Below are 22293 nucleotides of genomic sequence, written 5' to 3'. Positions count from 1 at the left end.
TCCAGTTTCTGGGTGAGGAGGTTGTTCCTAAAGCATGGAGTTAGATAAAGTTTCAGAATGTTTGATCATCTCAGCTCCATATCAAACGACTCCTTTCCTCTGAAGGTAAAAGAAAAGATGTAACAGGAGGACCAAACCTGAGGCAAAGGAAAGTGGGCAAGGGCCTGAGAGGAGAAAGTCATTGAATAGTTCCTGGTTTAAAACGGAATTGAAAGGTATTCCATGTTATCCTGTGGTTCCCAAGCTTTAGTGTGCACATAGAACTTTTGCTTGAGCACAATAGCTTGTTTAAAATGGAAAGGCCCAGGTGCCACATTCAGAACCTTCAGAAGTCTGCAGATGAACTCCAGGATCACTATTTGTGGAAGATTAAAAAAAAAATACTTCCCTTGAATAATAAAAGGGGACATTTTGGCCTGGGTGCTGTCCCGGAGCTTTTTTGCTAAGGGCTAGATCTCTACCACTTGAGCCACAGCTCCACTTCTAGCATTTTCTATGATTAAGTAGAGATAAGAGTCTCTCGGACTTTCCTGCCTGGGCTGGCTTTGAACCGCAATCTTCAGATCTGAGCCCCCCAAATAGCTAGGATTAGTGTGAGCCTCAGTGCCTGGCTGAAAGGAGACATTTATCAGCATGCCTTGTATTAATAAACTGCTTTGTTGGCAACTCCTTTGTATAACTACTTAAAGATACACACACACACACACACACACACACACACACACACACACACACACACACACACACATAATATTTGCCGCAGTGTTAGTTGTTTGTCTCTATAGAGCAAAGGTAGATTTTTTTTATTGGTGGTAATTTTAGAGGCAGTATAAATATAAACAAATACTAGGAGCTCAGAAAATATTTTCTCGGTCCTAAGGTTGTGTTACGCTTATGAAATGTTGTCAAGACTCATTTCTAATATGTCTGTTGGAAGAAGTTGCCCTATTTTTATTTTTGTGGGTGGATATCAAATATTTCTAAGTGATTTACTCATGTTATATTCAGAATGCCTCTTCCTGAAAATGGTGTGTGTCTGCGTGTACGTGTGCGCATGCGCGCACATGCATAGAATGACTTTTTGTCATATCAAGAGCTGTTAGAGATGCCAAGAACCTTAGAGATCATCGTTCAACCATTTTGTTTTGAAATTGTAAAAACCAAAATTCAGAGTGATACATACAACTGCTACAGAAGTTGTGAAGACTTTTTCATATTTAGATGTGGGAAGTAGAAATTATAAGCCATGCTTAGGTGAGGAAACCCGTACTTTAGTGACTTTTAGCCAAATGTTCTGGATCACTAAGAAAAATGGCTTCTTTTAATTGGGAAATATACTCTATTTACTTCTACCAACTCAAAAGCAAATAAAAAGGTTCATTTGACGGAGCACACATAGCTTCTATCCTTTTTCTATTAATCTTTATTGGAGAAGAAAAGAGCTTAGGTACTCCTAGCTTTTAACAAGGCAAGTGTGGATTCTTAAGAAGTAGATAATTTGCACAATTTATATGGTTTAGATAAAATGCCCAGCGTTTAGGTGTGTTGGGATATATTGCTTGGTCTTTAAAGAACTCTTTAGAGACATAGATGCTAAGAATTATAGGAGCTGATAAACTGATTGTTATTTCTCTAGATACAGATATTTCAAGTGTGATTTGGTTGATGCCTACTTTGAAGTCCTTAATAAAACGTACCTTTGAAAGACATACCTTCTGAAAGCAAAATGTGCTCGGTTGAATTAATTTTTCACCTTGACTTCTTTTATAAGATGAATAATATAGTCCTGTATATCTTGCATACCCTTATAAACTAGAATAGCACTCAAACATATACCAAATGCAGAAATAATAGAGAACCACAGAAAAAGAAGTTGGAGCTGTGGGGCTTTAAATAAAGAGAATCTCAAAGAGAAGTAAATGTTTTTCTTCCATATGGGACTTAAACTCTGACTTCCAAACATAATTAATATTGAGAGAAGTGAGAGAATGAGAGAATGAGAGAAAGGTCAAAGATATTCAATGTCCAAGTTATGTACTTTTTTCCCCTAAAAACTAGAAAGACTCTGTCACTATGTCTTGTTCTATTTTCATTCTCCACCATAGAAAACTCTTAACAGCTTATAACAAGTACTCCCTAAGCAATATATTGCTATTGTAGATTATGTAAGGTTGGTGTTCTTCACTTCTCAAATTGATGTTCATAATTTCATAAGTGTTACTTTTATATAATATTTACAAGTTGTTTGGTAAAGCATAAAACTTACAAAATGTAAGCTTTGTTGAAATTATGATATATGTGATTCTCATAATTGAAAATGTACAATAATCTGGAAAAATCTAGTAACAGACACAATTGAACTCTTTGTACATATTGCTTATATAAAATTCCATTTAACATTTCTCAAGTTATAAATATTTTAAAATAAAAATGCAAAGGTGTGAATATAAAATATTTCAGAATGATGAAAACTTTCTTTGACTAATTACCATCCTGGATAACTCTGTGTGTGTGTGTGTGTTTGTATATTTGTATATGTAAATAAAGAAATTCACTTTATTTCTCTCCCACTTGAAATAATCTTTCATTTTGTTTGATGGTACTTAATTATTGCTTGACTTTTTACTTTTATTCCCTATTCCTTGTAGAAAAATTGTGATAAGGCCTACAGAAGGGTTAGTATATAGTTTTCTCGAACTGAATTATGATACAGCACCGTAGAATTTCAATTGAAGCAGTCATTTTATTTTGTGAAAGATGTCTTACTAGTTTTTCTTTCTTCTTCCCTTTTATCAATTATATTGAAATATTAGAAAACCCAGGTAGAAAACCTCACTAGTTTGGCTGGTTCATAAAGTATGATTGAAGAATTAAAAAAAAACAAGAGAATTGTAAACTTGCAAGAGAATATCCTATGTTTCAGGACAAATCTCTTCTTTTAGTGAGGGACAGAACTGAAGTGTGAATCAGGTAAGAGATTTACTCAAGTTTTATGATAGGTAGAAGAGGGCCAGAAGAGAGACTAATCACTGGCCTGGGACTCTTTCTTTTCTACATTTTGAGTTTAGAATTTAGCTGGAGGCAGTAAATATAGCCATATTAAACAACTCATGAATATTTAAAGAAACTTATTACCAAGTGAATATCTGTATCTATAATTCTCTCTCTCTCTCTCTCTCTCTTGGATTGAACATCTAGAGGATTGAACCCAGGGCCTTATGCATGTTAGGCAAGGACTCTATCTCTGAGCTATACCCCCAGAACTGCAAATATACATTCGAATAATACTGAAAAGAGATTGTGACAGAACAGCCAGAGGAGAAAAATATTCATATGGATATTTTTTACATAAAAATTAGAAGATGATAGAAGAGCTTATGTTATAAGTGTGAGAACTAACATATGCATGCTTATATGAAACAGGAAATTTCTGGAAAGCAAGAATAAGGTTAGAAATTAAAATCTACTTGGTTCAGAGAATGGGTGAGAACTAGAATTGCTAGAGTTGCTACTTGGTAAGAAAGGAACTGGGAGCAAAGGAAAAATGAAGGGAAAGGATGAGCAAGGAATTATTAGACATACTAGCAGATAATGGGTCCCCTAGATTCTTTTAGCTAAATCTAACTTCATGAGAGAAGTGCTTGCTTTTTTGTGCACTATATATACTTGGTTCTTGATTGCATCTTCATGCCTAGAGAACTACCTGGTGCACAGTAGGCATTCATGAATTATTTGTTGAATTAGCAAATGAAGGAGCATTATAAAAACAGTACTATATAGGGTACTCATAAAATTATTGAGAGTTTTTTTGGTTGTGGTGCTTTTCCTTTTTGAGATATACAAATGGTTTCAGAGTTCCTCATACAATAATGAACTAATTGAGGGGCTGGTTCTGGGGCTTGAACTTAGGGCCTGGGTGCATTTGTTGAGCTATTTTGCTCAAGACCAGTGCTCTAATCCTTGAGCCAAAACCCTACTTCTGTCTTTTTAGTGATCAAGTGAAGATTTTCATGGACTATCCTGCCTGGATTGGCTTCAAACTGCAATCCTCAGAGCTCAGCCTCCTGAAAAGCTAGTATTACAGATATGAGCCACCAGTGCTCAGCTGAATTAACTGTAATTAAAAAAAATAAAGTATGCTATAATTTTGCCAGGCTCACATGGCTCACTTCTATAATCCTAGCTATTCCAGAAGGCTGAGATCTCAGGATTGCATCCAGCCTGGGCAGGAAAGTTTGTGAGAGTCTTCGTTCCAAGCCAGTCTTAGTTTAAAAAGATAAGTGATAGTGCCCAGGCCCTGAGTTTGGGCCCCAGTAGCAGCACACACACACACACACACACACACACACACACACACACACATTGTAATTTGGACAAACGTGGCATTTCTGGGGTATCTTTGGAACTGTTTTTTATTTGTCACTTTTAAAAATCGAATAACCCCCAAAGAGAATCATGAGGAGATTCACAGTGCAGGCTTGCTAGTGCCACTAAGGGTTCTGTATCTCACTCTGCCCGCTGTTGTATCCTATTTCACAGTCATCCCAAATTACTACCCCTATTGTGCTTCTCTCAACTGAATGCTGCCTTTCACTATGGATTAAGTGATACTCTCATTTCAATCAAGTGTCAGGAAATAAACTAAACTGATCTGATTTGAAGACTTACTTACTTATAAGTGAGTCCTTATAATTCATCCTATATTATTAAAGGCCTATTTAAAAGACAATGCCATTGATCTGAGTATTTAAATTCTAGAATTTGCAGCACCTTAGATAAGCTAACTTTTCAACTTGATTAATGACAGCAAGAATTAAACTGCAGTAGCTGGCATATGGGAAATTGCTGAGAATGAAGAGCCAGTATTTTGGCTGACATGCTGTTTGCCACTTTCATTTCTCCTTTTATTTCATCAAGTTCACATGAAGGGGAATAAAAGCACTGAGTGATGTTCTGAATAGTTACATCACCTTTTTTCTTTCCTGCAAAAACAAAGAATAACTTTCTTTTCTTTTACCTTCCAATATCTATTATATCTCACGTTTCATTTCTTTTTAATGAATGATGTTATGAAAGTGGCCTTTGTCATTACATACCTTGACCTCTCAAGAGTTTAAGCTATAAGAAATTAATGGAACCTCCCTATCTCTAAAAATGCTCTTGCCCAATATTTGTCCTCTGCTCATCAACAGTACATTGATAAATGAATTCATGCTCAGAACAGGAAAATAAGAATGAATGTCTGGGAACTAGGAGTGAAAACGTAGGGGAGGAGGGGAACCTTACAAATAAAAATAAATCCTTTCCAACTTAAAAAATCTCTATTTTATCCTTTCAATGATTATGCATCTATTTGTGAAAGTTCTTTTCTTTATACTCTATGGACCAAGTTAATAAATAAAAGCTCAGAGGCTTGGAATGACATTTCCTGTATTTAGATCTTGGCTAATTAGATGAACTTGGGAAAATTGTTTAACCCTCTGTGCCTCATTTTCTTAAAAAAAAACCTGAGACAGTATTATCAAGGAATCTACTTTTCTGTTTGCTCAGGACACGTGTGTCATTGTATGGTATGTACATACCACTTGTGTTTGTTTCTGTCAATAGTATTATTGATACACATTGGTACAGATTTTACATAACAGTACTTTTAATTAACAAAATTCCAGGGAGGTTCCTTCTTATAGGAGGAAATTGTGGGCAGTTTAGGAGATCTATTAAGAAGAGAGAAAACTCGTTCTATAATCTTACTAACTTGAGGTAATGGCCATCCTCACTCTTTAGTAAATTCATTCATAACTATTACTAAGCTCATTAGCTTGTCCTTTCTTCTCTCTCTACACAGCCACTTTTTTACACACAGAGATGAAGACACAATATTTTTAAAAACGGGTCAGGAAAACAATGGGTTACAAAGCAAGAAGCTTGGCTTCCACTCCTAACACTTCTTAGATCCTCTAGGTAGCAGTGGGCACTTCATAGACAAGCTCTGCTCTTTTGTTTCTTTACCAAACTATCCCAGCAAAACCAGAATCACAAAAGTATGCCCTGCCATCCTTAACAAAGATGCTGCGATACACCCACTTATTTCTTAAAACAAACTTGGTCGTAGAATGGGACAAGGTAGAGAAATCAGGTGACCTAAGCCCTGCTAAAAGCTTATTCTATCAAGGAAGTTTTTTTTTATTTAAAATCTAAGAGGAATCAAAAGACAAAATAGTTGCTCTATTCTCTCTAGATACAGGAAGTGTGGAGATGGTTTGTCTAAACTGTTAATTAAAATGTGTTCTACTTTTTAAAGAATATCCTCTGGTATGAATTTATAATAATGCCAACGAAAGAATTCCACAATAAATATCCATTAATTTTATCATTTTTTGCAGAATCCTCTGATAAGCCAAGAGAGAACACTGAAAATTAGGATAGCTGCTTTCTTCATTTACATTCACTCTAATGTCTTAATATGCATCTCTCCTGTGGTTCCAAAACATCACCATTTTAATCTAACCTGAGCCCTCGAGTATCATCTCCATTGCAAGTAAATGAATGATTCATTTATTCAAAATAAAATGAATCATTCTAAAATTGGGTAATTTACATAAACCTGTGAATATTAGCTACATATGCCAGGAAAACAAGGAAAATTTTGTCATTTTAATTCATTTCTTGTTTTCTTTTTCTCCAAACTTTTCTTACCTAATGTTGAGAGACTTTTTCCGAAGCTCACTCCACTTGAAGTTCATGTTATCCAAACGTCTTTGTAACAGGACTGCTTCATCAGAACCTTCTAAGGATCTCAGGATTTTTTGGCCATTTTCATCCAGGTTGTGATAGATATCTGTGTGAGCTTCAATTTCTCCTTGGAGATCCTACAGAACAAGAGGAAGAAGAATATACAGAATTATCAAGGGAAAGAAACTTGCTGTGAATGTGAATTTTCAGAACTACGAAAACATAAATAAATAAATGATGACTTCAAAGAACAGTCTGATCATGCTAGCCAACACAAATACACATCCCAAATCACTTTTCTAGTGTAGTAACTCTCTGTGTTATATAGATTAAAAAGAACACCTTACTATTTGCATGAAAAATGGGAAAGTAATATATTTGCAACTTTTCCAATTTTCTCCATCTTCTAGTACATGGATTGAATATATTCTTTTATGAAAATGTGACGAAATCAATTATATTCCTGGTTAACAACATCATAGTGTCAATCATTTTCTTACATTAAAAGGCAAGTCATACTTTCCATAGCTCTAGTAATCTGTAGTGTTGACTCTGTTCATGAAAGCATGGAGAAATGAACACTCAAGGTTGTACTTGGTCCATAGCATCAGTACATTAATGGAGTCTGTCAGAGGGGCAAATCTTCTTGACAGCATACATTAAGTTTGCCTTGATGCTACAGCACCATACATATATCACAGCATCCTTCCTTTGTTAGTAAGAGTTCTCATTTAAAATACCATCGTATTTTTAGTACAGACAGTTGGAAAGACCATAGCACTTTCTAAAAGTGATGATAAGAAGTACGCATTCAATTTAATTGGTATAGACACAGATCAAGAAAGTGATTATAATAGAAGAATCTGACCTTTACATGGTATGTCTTCCTGTGTAACATTCTCAGCTTGAACCGGGGACTACAGCACTGATCTTGTTGCATAGCAAACCTGAGAAAACGCAGAAACTAAAAGAGGCCCACTTTAAAATGCCAACTTTGCTTACATTCTGTTGACAGAATGAGTTTTTGAGCAGAGGCCTCGCCAGTCAATAATAATAAACAGCCACTTTGTACTTCTGCTCCACAGTAGACAGACGTGTGGCTGTGGGAGGGACCTCAAAGAGAGGAGGCCTGGAATATGCAACTGACAGTTTATATTAAACAGCCAACTTTTCTTATCATTTTGCCATTACAAGCCAGAGACATTATAAATTCATTTTATATATGTGTTTCCCTCCTTGTTCCCAGAAGAACAGTTAAAGCCAAAGGAACATTCCATAGAGAGCTGCCGGGTACCAGCATTCCTTTCTGCCTACACAATGAATGGAGGCATTGTACTTTATCTGACTTGCTCTTGGAGATTTGTATGCTTCTGTTCAACAAGTTTAAAAATTCATTCTGGAGTGCCAAACAATTGGAGTGATCTATGTAACTAGAAAAGTTTTCTTTTTATTCCCCCCTCTCTCACCCTTTTTAAAATGGAATTAAATTACTCGGTTAAAGTAAGGGGGAAGGTGGCAAAAATAAATGTGAGACATTCTGAAGAACTGATTCATATTTGCAAACTCTTCAGATGTAGAAGTTTGAGGATTGCAGAAGTAAATAAGGTGGATGGACAAATAATCTCTTCTGCCACTATTTTTTTTTTGTTGGTTGTGGGCCTTGAACTCTGGGCTTAGGCACTGCCCCTGACCTCTTCAACTCAAGGCAAGCACTCTACCACTTGAACCACAGTGCTACTTTCTGGTTTTCTGGTAGTTAATTGGAGATAAGAGTTTCACGGGCTTGCCAGGGCTGGCTTTGAACTGCAATCCACAGATCTCAGCCTCTTGATTAACTAGGATTAGAGGTGTGAGCCACTGGTGCCTGGCTGTCACTTTTTTTTTGAGGGGGGGGTCCGGTCATGGGGCCTGAACTCTGGGCCTGGGCGCTGTCCCTCAGCTCTTCAGCTCAAGGCTAGCGCTCTACCACTTGAGCCACAGTGCCACTTCCGGCTTTTTTCTTTTTGCTTATGCGGTGCTGAGGAATTGAACCCAGGGCCTCAGGCATGCAAGGCAAGCCTTCTACCACTGAGCCATCTTCCTAGCCCCTGTCACTTTTTTTAAATAGACTAAATAGCCCTGATAGACTATGAAGAAAGTTGCATTACATCTTTTTGCCTGGCAGACTAGTAGGGAAATATAGATGAGACTATACGAAAATCTAAGGGAGGGAAATACTGAAACAGATAGAGGAAGATCCTATTAGACACAGGAGTGTTCTGGAAGATACCCATATTTTGAAATTGGCATTAAGTGGTAGAAACTAGCAATCAGCTTCTTGAAGAATGAAGTTTGATCAAATATAACATTAACTTTAGGTTCACCTATCCTTTCTCTTTCCCTTCCTTTACTTTCTTTTTCTTCCTTCCTTTCTTTCTGTTTTGGCAGTATTGGGGTTTAAACTCAGATCCTCTTACTAGACTGATGCTCTATTACTTGAACCATGCCTCAGCCCTGTTTTTTGTCTGATTAATTTTCAGAAAGGGTCCCATGACCCTTCTATCTAAGCCTTAGCTTCCTGAGTACCTAAGATTATATATATGAACCATCAAGACTCTTCTCTCTTCATCTCCCCTCTCTTCCACTACCATCCCCTCCCCTCCCCTCCCTATGAAAAAAACCAGTTTTACTGTAAAGATCTTTTACTCTCAAATCTCCCTGCTGCTGGAGCAGAAATTCTCTCATCTGTGATCCATCCTTTTTCTATAAGAGCCTTGTAAACAATGAGCCACAGTAGATAATAACAGGACCAGGCAGTCTGCACTAAAGGAGAGGTAAGTATTAGTGAGAAACATGAGCTTCAAAGGCTCCTGTTTTACAGTAGGAAGCCTATTTTGAGTTCTCCAACTGTAAAGATTCTTCACTGGCCCATCATCCCAAAGGAATGTGATGGAACTATACTTGTGGTGATCTATCAAGTCATTATTTGGTGTGAGTCATTGTTCACATGGTTGTTGAGGACAAAGGATGAACAGTTTTTCACTATCAATTGGCAGCATCAGTGCTAGTTAAGAAAGAAGGAAGGAACATGCCTATATTTACATAAAATAACCATAATGGCATATGTCCTAAAACTAAATACTAGACATAGAGACTATGGAAGATCAGGAAGTTAACATAGAGAATCAAGTAGAATTCTCAGAGGATAATCCATCTGAATGAGGGTTAATTTTTACAGAAAATTTTAAATAGTTTTATTTCACTTCAGACTTACCTAAAACAGATACTGTATTCATAAACTTCTTTGTGAAATAGCAACTCCTTTGCACAACTACTTAAAGATAAATTAAAAGATCATTTAAGCCTGTTCCATTCATTATATACTATCTAACTTTTCTTTTCTTTCTTTTTTTCTTTTTTTTTTTTGGGTCCGGTCGTGGGACCTGAACTCTGGGCCTGGGCACTGTCCCTCAGCTCTTCAGCTCAAGGCTAGAGCTCTACAACTTGAGCCACAATGCCACTTCCAGCTTTTTTCTTTTTTTTGCTTATGTGGTGCTGAGGAATTGAACCCAGGGCCTCAGGCATGCAAGGCAAGCACTCTACCACTGAGCCACCTTCCCAATACAAAAATTAACATCTTTAGGAAGAATGATGACTAATGAATGCTAAGAAGAAGATATTTGTTATATAGACAACAGCAACAGAACCAACAACTTATATAAGACTTATGTACCCCAGGCATTGATCAAAGATGTGTGTGTATATGTGTGTGTGTGTGTGTGTGTGTGTGTGTGTGTGCGTGTGTGTGTGTGTGTGTGTGTGTGCATCTTATAACCCTCTAGAAAAAGCAACCTTATTATTGTTATTTGCCATGTAAGAGAATAAAATTAGACAGAAGATAAGAAAAATATAGGCTAGGAATATAGCCTAGTGATAGTGCTTGCCTACTAAGTACAAGCTTCTGAGTATAGTCCAAAGCACTGGGGGAAGACTGGAAAAAACAAGCCTAAAGTAACACAGTTAATAAACAGTGCCAGATTTTGAGCCTAGATAGCCACTCCAGAGTTTGGACTCTGTAGGCTGTTGTACTTCTGAGTTTTACATTGTCAATGATAAGTTTCCTACTTATACTCCCACTTGAAAATTTTAGCAAGTATAGAACTCCTCTTAGACAATGATGACTAACATTGTTTTCAGTGCTCAAACAAAAGAATAATTCTATGGTCTTATTAATATGGACAGATCTGAAACACAAGGCACAAGAAACATCTAGCACAAAAAAGAATATAAAATAATTGAGAAAATGGAATAATAATATGTACCCTCCCAAGACTTAAATTTCAGTATAATTATGGAGCAAATTTGGACAGTATCAAAGTTCAGATGTGAGACAAACAATATATTCACAGGGTAGCAGTTTTAGGTGTTTGGGGCTGTCTTGTTTCATGGAAAACTTTTCCAAATTGCACACTTTCTTCTTCCCCAGGAGTAGTCTAGCCTGCTCTGGTTGCAATTTCTGTTACTAAGCATCCAGGGAAATCTTGTGACTAAATGCAGTTAAATAGACATAAGTTTGCATGTCCCTCTTCTCTTTGTCTTATTAGCTGCTTCACTTGAAAACTCTGTAATGTTTTTAGTTCCACTAAATATTAAATAATAATACCTACCTGCTGGGCTGTTTTGAATATTACATGAAATAATTTTTGTAAAGTACTTTGAACAGTATCTAGAAGACAACAAGTCTTTAATAAATAATAGGTTAATATAAAGCTTACTATTATAAGAGAACCCATGTAGAAATTAAGTGATTGAAATAAACTTCATGATATTATGGAACAAAGCTTGGGATTTGAAGGAATAGAGACCTGAGAAAGGTGAAGACTACCTTCTGTGAGAAGAGGAAAAACATAGAATTAGCATTAGAGTGGCATGCGCAGTAGGAATCAATTGTATAACCTGATTGAAGTGGACAATGAATGTGAGTACAAAGAAGACAGAATGTGGTGATTTAAACTAAGCCTTTGAGGGAGTGATTGAAAGTAAAGGTTTGTAAATAAAATACAAATAAAGATGATTGAATATTTCATGTGCTCGTAACATTCAACAAATAGAATGATTCATGGTGTTTGTCAGTTACAAGAAAACTGGGGAATGAATATGGAACATGACAAAAGTTTTACTAGAAGGGAAATAGTAACAATTAGTCCTCCAACCTTTTTTTTACTCTCTAGGCCAATGGATGGGATATTATTCCAAAATATCAAAGATAACAGTAGTCACATAATTTCTTATGTTATCTGGAAAATTGTAACTATATAAAAAAAGAATTTAGTAACTGGGTGCTGGTGGCTCAAGCTTATCTATTCAGGAGGCTGAGATCTGAGGACTGAGGCTTAAAGCTAGCCCAGACAGCAAAGTCCATGAGAACCTTATCTCCAATTAACTACCTAAAAACCAGAAGTAGAGCCTTGGCTCAAAGTGTTAGAGTTCTGGCCTTGAACCAAAAAGCTCAGGGACAGTGCCCAGGCCCTCAGTTCAAGCCCCATGACTGTCAAAAACAACAACAACAAAATCCAAACAACAACAACAAAACCCTCAGTAAATTAATATGGCCGTTATGGAAAGCAGTATAGGGGTTTCTCAGACAGTGGAATATACAATTACCATATGATTTGGCATTCCCACTCCAGGATTCATATCCAAGGAAGTAGAATTAATATACTGAAGAGACATCTACATTCCTATCTTGTAGCACTTAAAAAAAAGTGACGATATGGGAACAACCTATGTTTCCATCATTAGATGCATAGTTAAAGAAAATATGGCAGTCACACATAATGGAAAACTATTCAGCCATAAAATCTGACCAATCCTATTATTTGTGATGATATGAAAGAAACTGGAAGACATTATACTGAGTGAAACAGGCCAGACACAGAAAGATGAATAGTGTATGATTTCACTTATACATGGAATCTAAAAAAGTTGAACTTGAGGAAGTAGAAAGTAGAATGGTGGTTGCTAATGTTGAGTAACAGGTATACAGTTTCAGTTAGACATGGGCAATCAGCTTTAGTGATTGATTGCACGGAATTGTGGCTATAATAAATAATAATACATATATATTTCAGATTTGACAAAAGAGTAGATTAACAATGTTTGGTTATCAGTTTGGTAATTACACTGATCTAACCATTTCACATTACAAAAATATATCAAAACATCCCAATGTATCTCATAAGTGTACATAAGTATCATTTTCATTTAAAATAAGTAATTCCACAAATAACCAAAAACTTCCTTATTTTGAATGCTGCTGATAAGTGAGAAACCTAACAAAAAGACATAGAAAGAATAAAAATAAGTGACCAAATATTTTAAAAATGAGATGTATAATGAGATATACAATGGGATGTACAAGACACTGTGTTGAAATCGAACTTTACAACTTGGGGGTGGGACAAAGAAGGAGTTGAGGAGGTGGGGAGGGAAGGGATGGTGGGGGGAAAACAAAGGAGGAGGTAACAATGCTGGATAGGAAATGTACTGATTACCTTACTCATGTAACTGTAACCCCTCTGTACAGTACCTTTACAATAAAATATATAAAAAAAGAAAAAAATCTTAAAAAAGGTATTCAAGTATTATCATTTTTGAAACTGTGAGTAAATGTATACACACATGTTATTTACGTGATTCAAGAAAATTCAATATAGCCACACCATTTAAAATATTGTCTGAAAAGCCGTTCATATACAAATAATTATAAGAATGTTAATGTTTCTTAAGTTTCAGTACCTGATGTGCACCTTACCATATTTTTATCATTATTATTTTAAGTAGTTGAACAAAAGAATTTCAATTCAACAAAGAATTTATGAATACAATGCATATTCATCAACATTACTCCTTTCAACATTCTCACATATCACTCTCAACCCACCCTTTCCTTACTTTACTTAATTTTGTAAGATATACATTGAATTCTTCTTTTTTTAGAATTTGTTACCACTTTATTTATTTATTTTTATTTATTTATTTTTTTACTGTGAAAATAATGTACAGAGGGGTTACAATTACATGGGCAAGATAATGAGTACATTTCTTATCAAGCATTGTAGCCTCCTCCTTTGTTTCCCCTTCCCATCCCTTCCCATCCTCCCCCCGCCCTCCCCAATCCTCCCTGCTCCCCCCTCCCTCCCCCACCAAAGTTGTAAAGTTCGTTTTTGACATAACGTCTTGTACATCTCATTGTTGCAATGGGTCCACCTGTATGCCTATTTAAACGATTTGTTTTTTCCCCTTCCCCTCCACAAATTATACCGACATCAAATACAGTGAAAGCAGGGATTATACCGTGGGGGAGGGACATACAAAGCAACAAAGAAATAATCTTATAAATGTGTTAGAAACAATTGCATGAAAGAAAAAAAACATTTGAATACATATCTTAGGGTTTATTTCCCTAACATCACCTTATCTGACCTTGATTGCATTCTCCTGTGCCTTCTTCTCATCATTCATCCACCCCTCTACTTTAGAGCCCACTCCTAGTTCATCTTTATTGAGAATCTTCATCTAATTCAAATAAGCTTACTAGGGGAAAAGAATGATTGGATTTCCAAGAATTTAAAAGATCAGAAAAAGAAGATCCAAACCAGGGCAGAAGATTTCCTTCTGGGCTAAATTGAGACTATATAGTGACTTGAGAGAGAATGAACATTCATAGGTAATAAATTCTATTCTAAATGAAATAATGTATGTGAAACTTTTCAAATAACTTGTTCAACACAAGTTTTTTTTCTCTTTTTAGAAGTGTTCCTCTATTAGAGAAACTGAACAAAAACTTTTCATAAAAGTAAAATCCTCTTAGCTTGTTTATCCAAAATTACTCATGAAATATGGGCTCTAAACAGTTGAGGTTTTCAAAAATAGACAGGCAGGCAGGCAGGCAGACAGACACACACACACACACACACACCAGTATTCAAAGAGCAGAAATTGACAGTAAATCTTTTAAAATTGGTACAACTAAAAATAGAGAGCCCAGGCTTGCATTTCATGTCTGGTATTTGTACTTGTTTTTAGTGATTCATTGTTACTGCATGTTACAAAAGTTTCAGGCCATCATAAATTGGAAATTAAAACTAACAGAAAATATCTTTCCTAATAGATATTTTTTGAGGAGTACCCATACAAAGGAACGGGACCCAACGTCTTGGCCTTTTAAGGACTTGAATCTAACCACTTGCAATTCCTTTGATCAGGGAATGCAGCTGGGTACAAATTCATAACAGCTCGTGACTTTGTTCTCTTTTAGATGTGCTATTGCAATAGTTTAAAAAGCAGCAGAGTTGTCATCCCAAGAGAAACAAGAGTTAATTTGAAGACTGCTGTTTGGCATGGAGCCTGGTTGCTCTAGGTAGATAAGGAGTGTTTTCAGGTCTACTGCATCGCAATGCATCTTAAACGGGCAGCAATGGATTTAGGAGTCCACAGCTTTGCTTGAAAAAATAGCTGTTATTAAAGTCCTCAGAGACTATTATCCTACATGGTTTGTTGTCTTCCCTTTCATATCTCTTTTGAAAATTCTCACACTTAAGCACTAGAGCACTGGAGAGAAGGGATATACGCTCTCCTGCGTCCATATATGCCCAGATGCAACACTTTATTTCAACATCTAATCTTTAAAAATGCTTGGCCTAGGGTAGATTACCCCTGGAGGAAAGGGAGCAAAATCCCATTTGTCAGAATGCTTTAAGCAATCTCCAACTCTGGTAACATGTGATGCTATCTCTCCTTGCCTGACCTGGAGTTTACTCTATTCTTAAAATTACTTTTTTAAAGTTGCAGAGTTCATTTAAGTTACACCACATTGGAAGTCTGAGGAGAGGTATCTCTTTTCTTCTATATTTTTCTTAGTTTTTGTTAATTCTGTCACAGTGTAAACATTCTGGATATAGTTTTACCACACAAATATTAAGTGCTTATTTTATTCCTAGAACTAAGGAGACATAATATAGGGAAGATACAGTCTTAGACTTTATGTTAATTCATTAATTTCTTCCCTCCCTCCCTCCCTCCCTCCCTCCCTTCCTTCCTTCCTTCCTTCCTTCTTCCCTCCCTTCTTTCCTTCCTTCCTTCCCTTCCTTCCCTTCTTTTTTCCTCTTTCCATCCCTCCCTTACTCCCTTTCTTCCCCATTTGCTATCTTCTTTTTCCTTTCCTCCGTCCCTCTTTCCCTCCTCCTTTCCCTCCCTCTTGCTTTCTCTCCCTCCCTCCCTTTCTCTTGCTCTCTCAATAATATTTAATGTCATAGGCACCAAGTCTACAGTAGTGAAAAAAAACACAAGACTTCTACCCTGTTCCAGTTCACAGCATAATAAAAAATCTGTAGGAGAACAGCAAATAAATAAATGCTCAATTAAATAAGAAAATATTCAAAGGTAACAAGATAAAAGAAGACAAAAGAGGAAAGAGTAAGGCCACTGAAAATCTAGGACCTTTACTCCAGGCAAGAGATACTGCTGGCCTGGACTGGTGAGATTACAGAGAGAAGTGGAGCTTTGTGAGATATATTTAGGTTTTAACTTAGCTCTCTTAGGAGCGTTGGCAGTTTTGGAATATTATAAAATATTTCAAAACAGGATTTTATAATCTATAAACAGGACTAATAATGCTTTTCTTACAAATGTTTGGCAAATATTAGATGAGATGATAGAAGCAGAACATCTAAGTATCTAATCCCCAATGAACAACCATTAAACTTGTATCCCTCTAGTCTCATATCCTCCTACATGGCTCCCAGCCTTCTAGGAGAGAAGATATGAGGCCAATTTAAGGAAAATGACTACTGGGTGCACAGATATGGGAGCCACAGCTATAGGCAAGAATTAAGAGCAACTGCCAAAGAGGGTCAGTAGATGAGACCCAGAGGGTACAGAGTAGTCACAGAGGGCTCTGAAAGAAGCTCGGAGATACTAATTGATCTTATAATGATTAGATTCCACAACTGTAGCTTGTAATATAAAGGCAAGACAATGAAAACATTACTCGGGAGTGATTATTGGGAAAGTCATTTTCAGGATAATTGGCAGCAGAGAAAAAATGGAGACAGGGGTGTAGTTGACAGACAGTTCCAACCATTCAGGAACCAATGATGCAGTGCCTCCAGAAACTTCCTACAGGGAGGAAGGAGGAAGAATGTGACCATCATCGATTGCTTATACATTATAGAAATAACAGTATATGTGACTCAGTTTCATTCTTCTTTTGCTCTACTTGTGGAAAGTGGAATTTATACCAGTGACAACTATTCAAAAGAATTTTTTAAGGATAGAAATGTTATTTTCAGCTTTGTTTCCACAGGAATCAGGTAATTGTTAACATATACTGTGTCACACACACACAGACACACACACACACAGACACACACACACACCTGTGCCAAGTAAAGTAGGATAAGACCATTGACACAATGACAAAGACATTGAGTCTAAAGCTGCATAGAGGCACAGGTGTCTCCTAACTCAAATATACCTTATGAGACATTTCTGAAATATATAGACTTGAATTCTACAGGACACAATCTCATGAGAAAGGGTGGCTACAGCAGTATTGCTTCAAATGTTTTTATGTTGCTATGGACCCAACAAGGAAGTAACATAACATTGAAATTCATTTGGTTCAGCCCATTTTTCTGCTTTCCCCTTTTATTAAAAAATAATTTTATGTATTTGTACAAAGGAGCTGCCATTCAACACAGCAGTTTATGAATGGGGTACATTTCGATCAGAGTTACCCTCTTCAACATTCTCACCCCCCCTCAAAACCCACACCTCCTTTCACATTTCTTATTGAAGTTTTGCAGTTAACAAAGCAGTTTATGAATACAATACATCTTGACTGTGTCACCTTCTTCAGCATTTTCATCTCCCTTCAACCCATTTCTTGTCTTATTTTTCTGAATTTTGTGGTATATAAAATGAATTCTTCCCCCCCCCTTCCCCCTTCATTCTTCTACTCCTCTCCCCTTCATCCCACCCGCTTCTTGAAAGTACTCATTTCCTTGTACTTATTTTGTTTGGCTTTAACTTAGTCTGCCTAAAGAATTTTACTATTTGAGCTCTCTGTAGAGCTTATTATACTTCAGTTAATTCATTTGTAACCACTTTCATACCACTCTCTGTGTTTACTTATAGATTTATAGGCAAGCTCTAGCTACCACACATGAGGGGAACCATGCAAGCTGTGTTTCTCTGGGTATAGCTTACTTCACTTAATATATTTTTTCCCAAGTATTTTCATTTCCATGTAAAGGATACAATATTATTCTTTCTGATGGATGAGGAAAAAATCCATTGTGTATATATACCATATTTTCTTGATCCATTTGTCAATTGAAGGGCATTTGGATTGATTCCATATCTTGGCTATGATAAATAGTCCTGCAATGAATAAGGTTGAGCTGGTAGCTTTTGTGTATCTTTGCTTTTGCTCTATTGGATTAGGAGTAGAATAGCTGGGTCATAGGGAAGCTCTATGTTTAATTTTTTGAGGAACATCAATATTGCTTTCCAGAGTAGCTGAAAAAGCTTACATTCCCACCAATAGTGTAATAAACTTCCCTTTTGGCTGTATCCTCACCAGTATTTATTGTTGTTTGTTTTATTGGTAATGGATATTCTAACTGGGGTAAGGCAGAATTCAGAAACACAACAAACAGGATTGCATCAAACTCAGCAGTTTCTGCAAAGCAAAGGACATAGCTAACAAGCTAAATAGAAGGCCCACAGTATGGGAGACGATTTATACCAGCTAAATGTCCAACAAGGGCCTCATATCCAGATTATACTAAGAGGTCAAGAAATTAAATCCTTAGAAATTAAATCATCAATGAAACAACCCAATTAATAAATTGGCTAATGACTTAAAAGAGAGACTTCTCAGAAGAAGGGAAAATGGCCAGTAGACACATGAAAAACTGCACAATATCCCTGGCTATAAAAGAAATGCAACTCAAAACATTTTACAAACACTGTCTCTAAAAATCTATATAGAAGACCTATACTCTTATTCACCACATCAGTGCTTACAACTGGGTAAACACTTTTTTCCATGAGACATTTTTCAGAAGATCATCTATGTTAATCTCAAAATGCCTTTACAGGCAAACTAGATTGTACATTTAAATCACAGAGCCAACCACTTATGAAAAGTCTACAGTGTTGAAGGGACTTTTGATTTTCTTTACAGTTTATGTTCAGGAATCAGCCTGTGTGAAGATAACTATCCTTATCTGAGAAAGACCAGCTAGGTCTTTCCAACATTGAACCATTTATTATTGTAGTACCATGATGAGGGTGTAGGGAGGGTAGGGAATGAAGTAGGTAGGAAACTTAATAGAGCTCTTATAAATCCCTTACGCCAACTCCATGAAGTAGATTTTCTTATCCTTCAATTGAGCAAATCATGATTTAGAGAGATGAAGTGACTTGTCCAAATCCCACAGCTGTTATGTGGCAGAGGCAAGATTAGAGCACAGATCTACCTGAATTTATGTTCCTTTTACATCCTTTGATTCTTCACTACCTATCAAATAATAAAGCAACTTACTTCTGAATTTACTATATGTAACACAGCAACATAATTAAAATATTATGTTACTTGTGAGGGTCTTTAAGAAATTTGCTGTGACTCAAAGACAAATGGCTAGCAACTGAATTATTTTCCAGTTAGGTATGATTTTAAAAAAATTCCTCCTCATTTAACTCAGAACTAATCTCTTTGATGCATTACAGTGGTTATAAATGAATAGAATATATTTCTATTCTTAAAATAGCAACTATCTTCTCATAGACAAATGCACATCTGGTATATTTATGTCACGTGTAGAGTTAAAAGTTAGAAAAGCTCTTATTTCTGTAATCTCTTTGTCATTAAGCATTTTTTTCCTCTTGAGAATCACTGTATTTCAAAATTGTATATTAGAAATAAGCAATTAGTTGATGTCAAGTCTCATCTTATCCCAAAAGCAATATGTAAGAAGAAGGCAAGAACATATGGTAAAGTGCTATAATTATTTTTTGATAATACACTGGAAATCATAACAGCCATGTAGCTAATTTCCTCTGGCTTGTTTTAATTATGAAGTTGTAAATGCAAAACAACTTTATTCTATCCCCCACCTCCAGAAAGAACCTCTCAGAATACAACCATAAAACAACCTTACACCAAGGTAACTGTTTAAACTGGGTTCATGATATAAAAAAAACCTAGGATATTTCTGTATTTTTCAATAGCAGGGCAATTTTCAAAATAATCACAAACACTCATTACATACAGCTCTATTCATTAGTCAGTACTCTTTAGCCTAAAGCTTAAAGATATTAACTTTAAAATCATTTCTAGGTGTTCATAAGTTTTGAATGTTAAAGAGAGTTCTAGTACCATGATGTTAACTAAAGTCTTGATGGTATAATTGGGTCTGATTCCCTGGTGTTCTTTGGTGAGTTAATTCTGTCTACTACTGAGTAGAGCAAATGACTGTTTCTGGGGAGTATAATGTTTTGTTAGTGCCTAGGGACTTACTTCATTCTATTCTGTTTTTTTTTTTTCTTTCATCGAACAGGATAGATGGTAATGGGAGAGGAAACACAATTATTCTCTTTTCTGTGTCTGAGAAAGAGGAGGAGGATGGGCTATGCCCTTGGACATTGATGTAAAATTAGGTAACATTGACATAGCTGCCTAAGAAAACATAGAAATGAGAAACAGGAAAAATACTCAGGGACATTTCTTCAGTCCTGGAACCGACTGTGCTGAAAAAAGCAACCCATTCATGAGCTTTCAACTGTATACCTTCTGATCATTCCCGAAGTATTCTGTTGGGTTCACAACATTTTACAGATGCTTTGGCCATTTTGTTAAAGCAGGTACAGATCAGTATTGGCTTTTGGACTGAAGATGATGCTCTTTTCCCTGAGCATAAATTGATTTGGAAAACTATCCCCAGGAGAACAAGGTTTTAAAAGGCTTAGGTCTTTTCATGCCCTGAACATGAACTATGTGCTTTTTAATAAGGAACTAGAATAAAGGCCAATCTTCACATATTACTTTATATCATAAGACTTTTTACATGGGAGCTACAGTGTAATTTTTGTTGTAGTTGTTGTGGGGCTTGAACTTGAGGTCTGGGTGCTGTTCTTGAGCTCTTTTGCTTAAAGCTAGCACTCTACCACCACAGAGCCACAGAGCCACTTCTGGTTTCCTGGTGGTTAATTAGAGATAAGAGTCTCAGGGACTTTTTTGCCTGGGCTGGCTTTCAACCTTGATCCTCAGATCTCAGCCTCCTGTGTAGCTAGGATTACAGGCATGAGCCACCAACACCTAGTCGTAATATTTATTTAAACATAGTAGATACTGACCTCTTTGTGCCCTGGGAAAAGAAAAAATTATATTGCATATCATTACTGTCACTGGCCTTAAGTGTAAGAGAGAAGTCTGAGGGTGTGGGATGATATGAAAGAGAGATAACTAGGTCATGTCCATAGTGCTTCCCCATGCCCATAGAGAGATACTTTTGACTCCTCTCTCAGACAAAGGTAGAGGAACTGTTAGGATATCTCAGGTTTCTGTTCAAGTTTGTGATACAGTACTAAGTTTAATAGAAGAAACGTCATCAACAGAAGTCTGAGAAAACAGTACAAATACCTATAAATTTCATCTTGAGTAGAAAATAAAAAAAAGACTTGCTGAATAAACCTTTCTGTCTGGCTCTGCTTCCTTCTTCCACTGTCTTCTTGAACTATTTTTCGTTTTATAGACTGGGAGAAAGATGGAGGGGGAGTTAAATGTTGACTAATATTACTCTTAAGATTACAAGATGTAAGTTATTTCAATGAATAAATGCTAAGCAAACAAATAAATAACATGGAGGTAATGTTAAAGCAGTACATATACCAGTGGAACTCATCCATCACAAAAGTCATGGGATTTGAGCAGGCCCTTGAAGAATGAGTATGTGCTGACCAAAGTAAAATGGAATTTGATGGAAGAACATGGTTAAATTTGAATATACATAAAAGGTGGTTAACTCCACATGATTGGAGGGGGGGGGGTCTATAAGGCCTAGGGCAGGAGTAATAAGGCACTAAAATAAAACTATCCTATCTATCTATCTATCTATCTATCTATCTATCTATCTATCTATCTATCTATCTATCTATCTATCTATCTATCTATCTATCTACCTATTTATCTATCTATCTACCCACCTACATATCTAGCTACCTAGCTATGTTTTGAGTAAAAAAAGAAGATAGCTTGTGAATGGAGTAATAGGATTACATGTGCCTGTCAACATGTACTTGCATCAAGTATCACCAGTTGGATTGGCACAGTGTTCTCAAACTTGGTTGAACTTGAGAATTACCTGGAGGGCTCATTAAAACAAGTACTGTTGGTCCCCAGATCCTGAGGTCACAGTTCTGTAGGTTAGAGAAGAGGGAAAGACTTCGTTTTTCTTACAGATGATGCTGAGATTGTTAGACCCATTCTAATTATGAAACAATGCTCTAGCATGA

At 36.3% G+C, this 22293-nt stretch overlaps 1 protein-coding gene across 4 annotated transcripts in view; it reads right to left on the bottom strand.

The window, feature by feature from the left end:
- Dmd (dystrophin) overlaps positions 1 to 22293 on the bottom strand; it is a 1242252-nt gene that overhangs the window by 370925 nt on the left and 849034 nt on the right. For all 4 annotated transcript variants that reach the window (XM_042692421.1, XM_042692422.1, XM_042692423.1 and 1 more), the window contains one exon: positions 6697 to 6869. In XM_042692421.1, the coding sequence (XP_042548355.1) occupies positions 6697 to 6869 (173 nt within the window). The remainder of the gene's footprint in view (positions 1 to 6696; positions 6870 to 22293) is intronic.

Source organism: Dipodomys spectabilis, unplaced genomic scaffold (assembly GCF_019054845.1).
Source record: "Dipodomys spectabilis isolate Male_0828 unplaced genomic scaffold, ASM1905484v1 ptg000156l, whole genome shotgun sequence".
Classification (NCBI taxonomy): Eukaryota; Metazoa; Chordata; class Mammalia; order Rodentia; family Heteromyidae; genus Dipodomys; species Dipodomys spectabilis.
The sequence above is the reverse complement of the archived record's forward strand: the minus strand, read 5'-3'. Positions and strand labels throughout refer to the sequence as shown.